Source organism: Cannabis sativa, chromosome 9 (assembly GCF_029168945.1).
Source record: "Cannabis sativa cultivar Pink pepper isolate KNU-18-1 chromosome 9, ASM2916894v1, whole genome shotgun sequence".
Lineage (NCBI taxonomy): Eukaryota > Viridiplantae > Streptophyta > Magnoliopsida > Rosales > Cannabaceae > Cannabis > Cannabis sativa.
The window spans coordinates 390,979-404,773 of NC_083609.1; the positions used below are offsets into that span (position 1 = coordinate 390,979).

The 13,795-nt window shown below is 31.4% G+C and overlaps 1 protein-coding gene across 1 annotated transcript; it reads left to right on the forward strand.

The window, feature by feature from the left end:
- The first annotated feature begins 11,680 nt into the window (after positions 1–11,680).
- LOC115722890 (phosphoenolpyruvate carboxylase kinase 1) lies at positions 11,681–13,002 on the forward strand. The gene is made up of 2 exons (XM_030652246.2): positions 11,681–12,567; positions 12,657–13,002. Exons 1-2 carry the CDS (start codon positions 11,781–11,783, stop codon positions 12,701–12,703), a joined length of 834 nt encoding a protein of 277 aa, XP_030508106.1. The 5' UTR covers positions 11,681–11,780; the 3' UTR covers positions 12,704–13,002.
- Positions 13,003–13,795: the final 793 nt, after the last annotated feature.

A 13,795-nucleotide genomic window follows, 5' to 3' on the forward strand; every position in this document is an offset into this window, starting at 1 on the left:
ACAATAAAGAGCTTTTTCCCATAGCAAAATTTTATAATTTTTTTGACCTACTCCATGCTTTTCGGGTAGGGGTCTTACACAGTCCTGTCTTATTTTTTTTTGGGTTAGAAGCATCTCAAGAAGTGTTTTTGACCTAATTAGAGTTCAACAATCCCCAGAGAAAATGAATCCAAGTGAAAGGTAGCTCTCGTAGTCAGAGTTTCTCTTAGATTTGTCAGTGGGAGCTTCGGCTTCTCTGGTTCAAACTTAATTTTTTTTAGAACAGTTCCTCTTGCTAATGAAAATTGGAAAGTTTTAATAAGTAGCTAGAACTACTGCTACCGTGGAATTCACAATCTCTTTCAGATCCTTACCTTCAATAAAAAGATTGTAAGTAGGCCCTAATATTCGAAGCACTCATGCTTTTAGAACGCTATGTGAAATTTGAAATTTTCAAAACTTGTCAAACATATCATTTGTGGGCAACACTACTATAAAACATTTCTTGTAAAACAATTTAATGAAAATAATTCCAAAAAAGAAAACATGAAAATTAGCTTTGTTTATAGCTCTTATCTAATTCGATGTTTTTGTTTTTGTTTTTTTCACAATAGGATACATATTATTAGTTTGAAAAAAGAAAATGGCAATCACATATTGTTTATATATTGTTAATTTGTGAAATTAATTATTAGATAACATATACGTAAATATATATGTACGGTATAATTCTAATTGCCAATCGCCGCATATACAATTGATTTCTTTTTCAAAAATTTCAAAGAATTATTTTCTGCTAAAAAACAATTTAAATGGAAAAAAAGAAGAAGAAAATACCAAATTATTATTAGTGGTCCAAAATTATATCAAAACACAGAATTGTCAGGTTCAAAACTTATAACTGCTCTGTGTGGTTGATATAATTTTTAACAATAAATCATCACTCAAAAATATTAGTATAGATAAATAAACATAAAATATATCTATTTCAATGGAAGATATATAAATTGATAAAATGGTGTTGTAATTAAAAAATAAGTAGAATGAAAGGAAAAATAGGGTTTATTATGAGTAGGGAAAGAAAAAGAAATTAAAGAATTATATTTTTGACCCTATACTTGCTTCAAAAGACACAAGTAAATTAGATTAAAGTCTCAATCAATGATCAGTATAGAATAGATACATACATATGTGTCCTCATCACATATTTGAAAGGACATTTTTCTGTCTCCTTAAATCACTTATTCCAATTTATAAATTAATTACAAATTTTTCTGTCCAATTTGATAGCAAAAGGTTGATTCAAAATGCTCCCAAAGTGTATGTGGAAGAACAATGTTAGAGCTAAAATTCTACTAACATGTTGGAGCTAGCTATATAGTATATATATACCGATCTATTTCTATTGAGTGGTGTTTTTGCTCTCCTCCGGTGGCCATACTGCCAACTCAAAAAATAGATTTTGGTAAAAAGTAGCTCAATGAGCCTTGATATTTAAACTAGACAATTATACAAGGAACACACCAAACGATGGGAATTACACAAGAAAATATTTTCTCACACCATTCTAACAATATTGCCTAATCATTAGAAGTAATGATGTGTCATACTGATAATTAAGCTGCAAACACTGAAAAATATATAGGATTCATAAAATGGTAACTAAATCATTTTCTAACACATATATATTTCGACATTATTATTGGGTCACAATACATATACATAAGGCCTCTAGCTTATATAAGATAATACTATTGACATCTAATTGTTATTTAATTAATATTTATGTATATATAATGTATTGAGAGTCAATATCATTGTTTTGTCAAGATTTTTTTGACCAAATTAATAAGATGATCAAGACATTATGTCTTAAATAATATATTACTATATCTAAAGATAATTAATTAACCAGCTATTTGGTTATTTATATTTTATTTTTGAAAGAATGATCTTCTTTCATTTCTTTATATGAATTATTAGTTAATTAATTAAGATATATTATAGTGTTATTTTAATTCTAGAATATACTTTTCTATATAATTAAAAAAAAATGAAGTTACAGTTAAATAAAAACTTGAATTTTCAAAACATGCTGCATAGGGATTAGGGTTTATTTTAAATAGTATCTAGAATAATTAATCATATTATTAATTAAAAGAGTAATAATAAATTATTATCATATCGTTAATTATAAAAGATCTGTTCCTTTTGCTTTTTTCCAACTTTTTGTCAAAATAACTTTTTAGTGAGACAAGTTGATGCATAGACAAAAGGGATTGGTCCAACTATAATAACCAATTATATATAACGACAGATTCTCTATAAAGCCAACACAACAATATAAAATAAATAATAATAATAATAATTAATGAGACTCTAACCAAATAGATTTTTATTTATATAAATATACATATTCTATAGGGATATTCTATATGAGTATCTCAAAGCATATACACCCACACATACATGTTACAAATTTAATTATATGACAAATTAATTATAATATTGTTATTGAATATTAGTATTGCTTACTATTTATTTCTTTACGATAGATTAATTATATTAATAACTGTATTATACTTATAAGAGATTGCTATTAGCATTTCTCAATTAATTAAGTCACAAAATTTCATAGATTTGGAATCCAATCCAATAATATTAATAAGTATATATTTCGTCACTAACACATATATATCTACTAATCATAAATATAATGCTTAATTAGCTTCTAATACAAAAAAAAAAAAAAAGCTTTGTTAGGCTTAATAAAGACACATAAAAAAGCTTTTGTTAAGTAACATCAATTTTGCTGAAAATTATTAGATATATTATACATTATAATTTAAAGAATTAGTAATAATATTATTAATAATTGTTGAGCTAACACCAGTTCGATCACACCAGTAGGTGGATCTTTCTTGCACCAGAACAGTCTCAGGTTCAAAAGCTGAACCTATCCTAGGAACTCGAATCCAATTAAGACAGAATTGTGAGAGAATTAAAGCTTTATTACTACTTAGCTTTTTTACAGAATGGTACAAAATAAAGGATAGCCAAAAGGCTATATATACACACTTGAGAAACAGTAGTAGACACATAACGAACATAACTGTCAAAACAGTTATGTTAGTTGGTGTCCAGGGGTAAATTGGGTATTAGTTAGGCATACTAAAATTAACAATTCTCCACCTTGACTACTAATACACATTACAAAGAATTTACAAGTATGAATACAATGAACAAACATAGGAAGCTATACTAAGCATCATTGATCATAAGCAATTGTAGGCAGTGTTGAAACTTGACTGATGTAAGGTTTTTAGTGAGCATATCAGCAGCATTGTCTTCAGTTGATACTTTGCATAGCTTGATTTTCCCTTCATTTATGACATCTCGAATGAAATGAAGCCTCACATCAATATGTTTGGTTCGTTCATGGAATACTTGATTTCTGCTGAGGTGCAGTGCACTCTGGCTGTCACATAAAATATTTATGCTTTTCTGATCTATGCCAAGTTCCCTAGTGATTCCTTTTAGCCAGATACCTTCTTTGACAGCCTCAGTACAGGCAATGTACTCTGCTTCAGTGGTGGAGAGAGCAACAATTGTTTGCAAATTTGCCTTCCAACTGATGGTGCAGCCATTGAGTAAGAATACATAGCCAGTTTGTGATCTCCTTGAGTCGATATCCCCAGCATAGTCTGAGTCAACATATCCCATAACACCTTCTCTGTTTGAACTCAGGCCATAAATCAACCCAGTGTTTATGGTTCCTTTCAAGTATCTCATGATCCATTTTACAGCATTCCAATGCTCTTTCCCAGGTTTTCCCATAAACCTGCTTACAACACTAACCCCATGACAGATATCTGGTCTGGTGCAGACCATGATGTACATGATGCTGCCCACGACACTGGTGTATGGAATATTTTCCATGTAAGTGTTTTCATCATCTGTGGTTGGTGATTGTGAGCAAGAGAGTCTGAACTGTTGGGACAAGGGTGTGCCAACTGGTTTCACATCAGTGAACCCAAATTTCTCTAGAATTTTAGCAGTGTAGCTGCTTTGAGACAATTTCAGGGTTCTTCTTTCCCTGTTTCTCTCAATTTCAATGCCCAGAATTCTCCTTGCTGGGCCAAGGTCTTTCATCTCAAATTCCTTGTGCAACAATTTCTTAACTTTGTCTATTTCACTCATGCTTTTGCTAGCAATGAGCATGTCATCAACATAGAGAAGTAGAAAAACAGGGTGCTTCTCATTCTTGACATACACACAGCTGTCAAAAGCACTTCTTTTGAAACCCGATTTGATTACATAGTCATCAAATCTCTTATACCATTGTCTGGGAGACTGTTTTAAACCATAGAGAGACCTTTTTAGTAGACAGACATGGTCCTCTTTTCCCTTTTCTTCATAACCTAGTGGTTGCTTCATCAGAATCTGTTCTTCTAGATCACCATGGAGGAATGCTGTCTTTACATCAAGTTGCTCTAGTTCTAGATCTTCCACTGCAACAAGAGTTAGTAAAATTCTTATTGAAGTATGTTTCACCACAGGAGAGAATATTTCATTATAGTCAATGCCCTCTCTTTGTGTGAAACCTCTAGCAACTAGCCTTGCTTTGAATCTTGCAACTTCCACCCCTGGTATTCCCTCTTTTTGCTTTAGAATCCATTTGCAGCTTACAATTTTCCTACCAATTGGAACTTTAACCAGGATCCAGGTTTTATTTCTTTTAAGGGAATCAATCTCATCATCCATAGCAGATTTCCATCTTGGTCCATCTCTGCATTTCATTGCTTCTTCATAGGTTCTAGGTTCAAAATCACCAATTTCTGCAATGTTCAGTGCATAGTGCACTACATCTGCAAAACCAAACCTTGCAGGTGGTTTTATGGCTCTCCTCTTTCGATCTCTTACCAATTCATAGTCCAGAATACTGTCATCATCAGGATCAGATTCACTTTCTGCAGTTTCTTGTTCTTCTGCAGTGGCTGGTGTGAATTGAGTTGTTCTTGCAGGTGACTCCACCTCAAACTGAACATCATCATTTCTCTCCTTAGTTGTGTCTGTAGGTGCTTGTAGAGTGTCTTTGTACATCTTGTTTTCTTCAAACACTACATCTCTACTTATAAAGTATTTTTGGTGATTTCCAGGTTCTATGCTCCAAAGCTTGTACCCTTTTACTCCATCTGGATAACCAATGAAAATGCATTTTCTGGCCCTAGCTTCAAGCTTGTCTTGCTTCACATGAGCATAGGCCACACAACCAAACACCCTTAGATGATTATAGGGTGCATTGTGACCTGTCCAAGCTTCCATGGGAGTTTGAAACTTGATAGCAGATGAGGGACATCTGTTGATCAAGTAACAAGCTGTGACAACAGCTTCTCCCCAGAAATTCTTAGGTAATCCAGAGCTAATAATCATGCATCTTACTCTCTCTAGCAGGGTCCTATTCATTCTTTCTGCTAGACCATTTTGTTGTGGTGTTCTTACCACAGACAAATGTCTCCCAATCCCTTCTTGTTTGCAGAAATTATTGAATAGGTCTGCACAGAACTCAAGACCATTGTCGGTTCTCAACTTCTTGATCCTCTTTCCAGTTTGATTTTCTAGCAATATCTTGAATTCCTTGAACTTGGGAAAAGCCTCATCCTTGGTATTCAAGATATATACCCATACTCTTCTAGAGAAATCATCAATGAATGAGATGAAATACCTAGCTCCTCCTCTTGACATGGTTCTGGATGGCCCCCAAAGATCTGAGTGCAGGTAATCCATAATCCCTTTGGTGTTGTGTTCCCCAACTCCAAACTTGACCCTGGTAGATTTTCCAAGCACACAATGTTCACAGAATTCTAGGTCTTGAATGTTGTCCTTCCCAAAAACTCCCTTCTGGTGCAGAATTTTCAGGCCCTTATGACTAACATGTCCAAGCCTTTTGTGCCATGTCATGGTGGTTTTGCATCTTGCAGTGACATTGATTTGATCCTTCATAGTGTTTCCTTGTAGAACATAGATGCCATTCATTGATGAGCCTATCATTACCACCTTAGAACCCTTCATCACTTTCATTTCACCATTTTCTATTCTGACAGAATACCCTTCCTGATCCAACATAGCAACAGAGATCAAGTTTCTTTTGATCTCAGGAACATGCCTCACCTGATTTAAATTGACACTCAGGCCTCCACCTAGAGCCAATTTTACTGTCCCAATTCCAGTAATGGCACAGGCTCTGTTGACACCAAGCTTTACAGAGCCTGTCCTTATATCTTGATAGTCATGAAATTTGCTTCTGTCTGGGCATACATGAAAAGAACAGCCTGAATCTAGAATCCATTCTAGATCAGAATGACCTTTCGAGACTACAAGTACCCCAGCACTCTCATAACCATCACTATCTGAACATTCAGACACAATGTCTGCATTTCCATTCTTGCTCTGGTTATAAGTCTTGAGAACTGGACAGTCCTTTTTCAGGTGAGTTGTTTGATTGCAGATGTAACATCTCCTTTTATTCTTTGAGTTTGTCTTTCCCTTATTCGATTCCTTCTTTCCACTGTTCTCCTTCTTGAAAGATTTTCCTCGGACCATCAATCCATCTCCTGAGCCTTCATCTTGAAGCTCAGCTCTCTTCTTGATCTCCTTAGACATCAGTGCATTCTGCACTTCTTCCAATGTTAAGGAATCCCTGCCATACATCATGGTGTCCACGAAATGTTCATATCTTTCTGTGGGCAAAGAGTTTAGGACAATGATTGCTTGGTCTTCATCCTCAATCTTGATCCCTATGTTTTCTAGATCAAGAATGATCTTGTTGAAATCATTTAAATGATCTTCAACACTTTTCCCTGCTGTTAGTTTAAAAGAATAAAGTTTTTGTTTCAAGAATAATCTATTGGCTAAGGATTTTACCATGTAAAGATGTTCGAGCTTGAGCCATAACCCTGCTGCAGTCGTTTCTTTTGAAACTTCTCTTAGCACCTTGTCCCCCAAGCTGAGAATGATTGTGCTGTGAGCCTTGATCATAATGTCTGACTTTTCCTTTTCTGTTAACCCAGCAGGCATCTTCCCTTCTACAAGCAGTGCATCCTGCAATCCTTGTTGCACCAGGAGTGCACGCATCTTTACTCTCCATAGACCGAAATCATTCTTGCCATCAAACTTTTCAAGATCGAACCTGGTATTCCCCATCTTTGCTGATCAATCACCTGAATCTTGATCTTCAAGAACTGCCTTCAAACTTCTTTGAACATGGCAAACTTGATTCACGATTTGATACAGATTGATCCCTCCCCAGCTCTGATACCAGTTGTTGAGCTAACACCAGTTCGATCACACCAGTAGGTGGATCTTTCTTGCACCAGAACAGTCTCAGGTTCAAAAGCTGAACCTATCCTAGGAACTCGAATCCAATTAAGACAGAATTGTGAGAGAATTAAAGCTTTATTACTACTTAGTTTTTTTACAGAATGATACAAAATAAAGGATAGCCAAAAGGCTATATATACACACTTGAGAAACAGTAGTAGACACATAACGAACATAACTGTCAAAACAGTTATGTTAGTTGGTGTCCAGGGGTAAATTGGGTATTAGTTAGGCATACTAAAATTAACAATAATAATAATAAAAAGATCCCTTTAGCATATATATAATATACTAATGAATCTCCTATGGTGAATTGTTTGCTCTCCATATGAAATTATGAATGGAAGAGAGAGAGAGAGTGATGAGTGAGTGAGGTTATCACACTACACGTAGTAGTGTAGAATTCATTTTTATTTTCATTTATTAACTACATATTTGTGTGACTAAGAGGACCACAAATGATCATATCATGCATATATAGACAAATTTCTCCGACAATTTGGTGAAATAATTTGTCAAAAATTAAAAGTTTGATAATATTAGGTTTGGATCACTACATCTACCACTATTTATTTAACAAGTGGCATATATATATATATATATATATATTTATATGAAACATCTTCTTCTTTATTTCTTTCTGATATTTTGTATTTGTATGTATCGACCTAATTATTATTATTACATTATTAATGATATTATTAAAATGTTACGTACCCTTTTGGCTACACCAAAAGTCAAGTCATGACCAAAAATATCGAGTATATGCATATATACAAATTTGTGGAAGCTTCCTCGAATTGCAAATCTCATATATATATATATAATATATAAATATATATATATATATATATATATATATATGAGGTCCCCTCTAATATATATTGAATCATCTGTTACTATCTCTAAAATTGGCTTAAGTAAAAAACATATATATTTGGCTCGGTTTGCCACATGCATAATAATGTTTATTAAAGACTATTATATAAAAAACAAATGTTAATGAAATCCACCATGTGAAACCACTATTAATATTATTTGTCAATATATATACGACCTATATATGATAGGTGCATTAATTTTTCATCACTTATATCGTCACTTGCTCTTTTCAATTATATATTAAGAAAAATACTTTTTTTTTAATATATATATATTTGTAATTTTAATATTTATATTTAAATATAAATCATTTATATATAAAAAATTATATATGGGATTATTAAGAATATAAGTGTTCTAATAAAATAATGAGAATGTGAATTATATATTATAGAAAATTAACCTTATATTATCTTATTCTGTTCGTTTATAATAATATATATATACAGAAATCTAAATATGTAGTTGAGCTAGCTAGAAGTTTAGGTAGAGAATAGAATATCATGTATCTTGCCTTTTGAATAAATTATTTCATTAATTAATTTATTGAATCTGTTGGTTAATATAATTGTATACTAGGTACGTACCATAATGTGGGTTATATACGTTGATTAACTATCTAAATTAATATGTCTCTTACTTCCGAGTACTTTTGACTCTAAATTTTTTTTATATTTTCAATAAGAATTATATTTAATACATATATATATAGCTCGTTGTTTTGTATTAAAAAAATATCAGAGCTTCTTGTCTATATACTATATTAATTTTGCAAAATTTAAACAATATAAAAAAGGACTCAGTGTACTTATAATTGGAACAAATATTTACTAATTAATAAAAAAGCAACTCTTAATTAAATTGTATAATAAAAAAATTTAACTAATTAATAATTGTGTAATTAGTTTTGGTAATTAAGGATAATAATTCTGGTATTTTTTTTAGTGTCACAAAATATATTACATGGAATTAATGATTTTCACCATATATATACAATGAACTTAGACATATATATATTTGACAATTTTTTTTTTTTGAAATGATATATATTTGACAATTTGAAAGACAATAATTAACCATCAAATAAGAAACCCTAATCAGATATTTATTATATTTTAATTATGAATGTCTATTATTTCCTTTTATTATTATTTAAATCCGAATTAATGCTGATATTGTATAAAATTAACATTGATACAACATATGTGCAAAAATTGTATGGACGTATATTTTTTTGGGTAAAATTTAGCCTCATCAAAATCTAATTAATTGAAAGGAAAAACCCTGATATAAAGCTCGCACTCTATGAAAACTAGCATTAGCGAGACAATCAAGGTTGGTCAGACTACAATACATATAGTGAGACAACAAGAAAGCTAGTTTTTATAGAGTGCGAGCCTTAAGGACATCCGACTTTGTTCAACAAAATTTAAAACCGCTCAATTTGAATAAACCGTCCAAACTAAACTAAATAAACTGATAAAAATACAACCCGAAATAATACAATAAAAATTCAAACCGCCCTATAAATATATTAGGTGGTTTACAAATTATTCTAAACCTCTCAATTAACTTACATAAAACCGATTTATACATTTTTCAATAATGCTAGAAACTTACAATAATAATTATATAAAAAAAGTAAAGAGCTGTTTGGACGAGTTAATCAGACCAAATAGAGGAAATTATTAGGCAAGTTGAACTTTTTCCAATTTTTAATTAGATGAGTTATAATTAAATATTTGCAACCCGATATTTATATATGTTATAACTCGACCTAGGAGTGTTCACGGATTGGTTTGGTCCGGATTTTCATAAGTTTTGAACCAAACCAGTATAACGGTTTTTTCAATATTAGAAACCATACCAGACCAAAAAATTTCTCAAACCAAACCAAACCAAACCATGAAGAACGGTTTGGTTTGGTTCGAAACCACGGTTTATGTGGAATTAATAATTATTCATATTTTTTTAATAATTGTACTATTTTTACTAAGTTTTTAATTTTATTTTTCAAAATATATATTTAACATGATAAGTAATGGATCTATAAGATATAAATAATGATATAAAAATATTTTCAAAAGTAAAACATAACATAAAAATTTAAAATTTATGCAATAAAAAACTTGACACACAAAAAAGTTCTAAATTATACATATAGTCATACATAAAAAAATATATAAATTAATTATTTATTATAAACGGTCTAGTCCGATTTAACCGTTAATTATATATTACGAACCGCAACCGAACCATTACGACGTAAACGGTCCGGATTGACCAAACTACCAAAAACGGTTTCCACGGTTACGGTTTATAATAGTTCCATTTGTAGTGGTCCGGATTTAAACCGCGATTTCCCGGTTTATATGAATAGTCCTAACACGACCGACGTACATCCCTAATAAGTATTACTAATAAAAATATATACAAATAAATTTTTAAATTTTGATTAAGAGTGTTACCACTTTAGTAAGTCAAAACTAATTATTCCAACAAAAATTAAATGTGTATTTAAGAGGTTAAAATCAAAATTTAAGTAATTAATTAATTGTATAATTTTTTTTTGAATAGAAACTTTCATTAAACTAAAAAAATCAACCACAAGAATGATATCTAACTTTGAAGATAAAAGATCCATCTCCATAGTACAATTGAATAAAAAATAAGAATCATGCTGCTTAATACAATGTACGACCTTATTAGTAGATCACATAACAAAACTATCAGAATTAATAAACACAGACATTATTATTATTATTTGTTATTATTATTTTTTTTGTGAATTAGCAAGATTTTTAATACTCCAAAATAAATTTTCAATACTCAGTCATTGTAAAGGAGAATTTGGTAACATAGGGGATGGGGTGTAGGGCATAATTTGTACATTTTTTTTGTTGGGATCTTCTTGAGAAGATGCTATTTGTTTGTGAAAATTTAGTTTTTTTTTTTTTTTTGGAGTATTGAAAATTAAAAAAAAAAAACTCAGATATTATTCGTTATTGTGAATACTTTTTATTAAAAAATTGATTTTGAATTTAAAAATAAGATTATTTAAAATTAAAAAAATCTGATCAGGAATAATTGTAGGTTGACCTTTCAAAAATTTAGAATTAGAAAAATAAAATTAAAAAAAAAAAAGATAAAATTGTAAACTGTGTACGAAATATGTACGCCTCATACTCACTACAACTACTCATAATACGACAAGAGTCGCTAGTACGGAAAGATCAAAGGATATTTCAGTAATTTCATTTAAAAATATAATCTAATTGGCCGTAGTATATTTCTCAGCCGTTAGATTCGACACGTGGTTATATTTCATTGGTTAGTGGTATTGAACCGAATATTCCTCTAAAACATTCGAAAATTGAAAAAACTCCCCCGCTAACTCCGCTTATCACACAAATCGATTATAAATACAGATTTCTCATCACCACAATTTTGAAAGGAGACGAGAACTTTTAGAGAGAGAAAGTAAAAACAAGGCCTCAAGAACTAGAGAGAGAAAGTGAATAGGAAAATTCCAATCGTCAATGACGGAAGCACTCAAGAGAAACTACCAGATTTTGGAGGAGATCGGTCAAGGAAGATTCGGTACTGTTTACAGATGTTCTTCGGCGAATAATCAAGATTCCGGTTTCTTTGCTGTGAAATCAATCGAGAAGCGTTTGGTTTCCGGTGACTCGCTCGAATCTCAGTGTTTACTCACTGAGCCGAAGATTCTTCATCATCTCGGTAATCATCCTAACATCGTTAAGCTTCATAACCTTTACGAAGACGAATTTCATCTCCATATGGTTATGGATCTCTGCGATTCTTCAGATCTACACAGCCTAATTACTCGCCGAGTCTTTAACGAGTCGGAAGCCGCTTCGGTGATGACTCAGCTCGTTCAAGCTCTGTCTCATTGTCATCGTCACGGTGTTGCTCATCGCGATATTAAGCCGGAGAATATTCTCTTCGATCAGAGGAATCGGTTGAAACTCGCCGATTTTGGATCGGCTGAGACTTTTATGGACGGTGAATTGATGAGCGGAATCGTCGGAACGCCGTATTATGTTGCTCCGGAGGTTTTAGCAGGGAGAGATTACAATGAGAAAGTTGATATGTGGAGCGCTGGTGTCGTTTTGTACATATTGTTAGCTGGTTTTCCGCCGTTTTATGGTGAATCGGTGGTTGAGACTTTTGATGCTGTGCTTAGATCGAATTTGAGGTTTCCGACTAAAGTTTTCCGGTCGGTTTCTCCGGCGGCGAAGGATCTGATTAGGCGAATGCTTTGTAAAGATGTTTCTAGAAGATTATCAGCAGAGCAAGTTCTGAGTAAGTGAATTTCACTTTAGCCAAACAGAATATCTTAATTTTAAATCAACATTTAATTAGTCATTAATTAATTATTTAATTAATTACAGGACACCCATGGATAACAAATGGCGGAGAAAGATTAGGAGATGTTTGAGTGAGTCAAAGCAAACTTCAAAACGGTGCCGTTACAGAGTATATAGATATTAGATAATAGTAAAGTGTCTGATGTACATAGATAAATCAGAACCGTGAGATCAAAGGCTTTCTTTTCTTTCTCTCGTTTTTTGGGGAAAGCAAAGCAAAGAGTTAGTCAGTTAGTAGTTACTAGTTAGTTAGTGAGTGGTATTATATTGAGAGTTAAAGGATTTTGGTATTATAATATAGAGTGGTTTCGTTGAGATTTTGTACCTAATATAGCAAATAATAAAATAGTAACCCGGATTTTCTAGTGTATCTTTTTCATTGATTTCAAGTTTCATTCTTTTCAATTTATTCAAACAACTACTAAGCAAACGAAACAATTTCATAATTGGTTAGTAATGTTCATTATATAGCGCTGTATTAGCTACAAGTCCCCGACCTGTTCCAGTCACCATTAAAAGATTCCTTGCCCCATCCCCAATAGAGAATAAATGAGAATAAGGATTAAAATTCTTAACGAAAGAGCATTCTCTGCCAATTCACCTGTTAATAATATAATTAATAAATTTGTATAAGTTTAGGTTATTATCTCAAAACTAATTTATAAATAAAAAAATAATCTATTTATCATAATTTTTTCATACATTTAAAACTAATTCGGGTAAATTTGAGCACATAGGACATAGCCAAACCATGGAAGGAGGCAACTTCATCAATTAGTGGGCTAACATAATGAAATAAATAAATTAAGAGCCCAAATTTATTAAGTAAAATTATATAATAATTAAAAAAGATTGAGAAAGGTGAATTTTTTATCTTGGTGTCTTTCTAATAAGTGGGCATTAAGTATTATAGACCGATATTTTTTTTACTTTAATAATTAAATAATTTATTTATTAAATAAATATTTTTATTATATTAATAAAATAATATTATAATAATGAATATAGTTTTTATTTTAGTGTTAGTGATGATTGGACTTGGCTAAAAATTTAGTCCTAAGTTGATTTAAAACTAAAGTTGGGTTTTTGTCATTAGAATTGCCAAATTAGATTTAGTGTAATTGCCATTGGTTTATATACAATATTCCAAATTTAGCTATAAG

Excerpts from the sequence above, each read along its gene's own strand:
- LOC115722890 (XM_030652246.2), top strand. The coding sequence starts at position 11,781 with ATGACGGAAGCACTCAAGAGAAACTACCAGATTTTGGAGGAGATCGGT. Across the intron at positions 12,568-12,656 it reads ATCAGCAGAGCAAGTTCTGA|GACACCCATGGATAACAAAT; the intron begins GTAAGTGAATTT and ends AATTAATTACAG.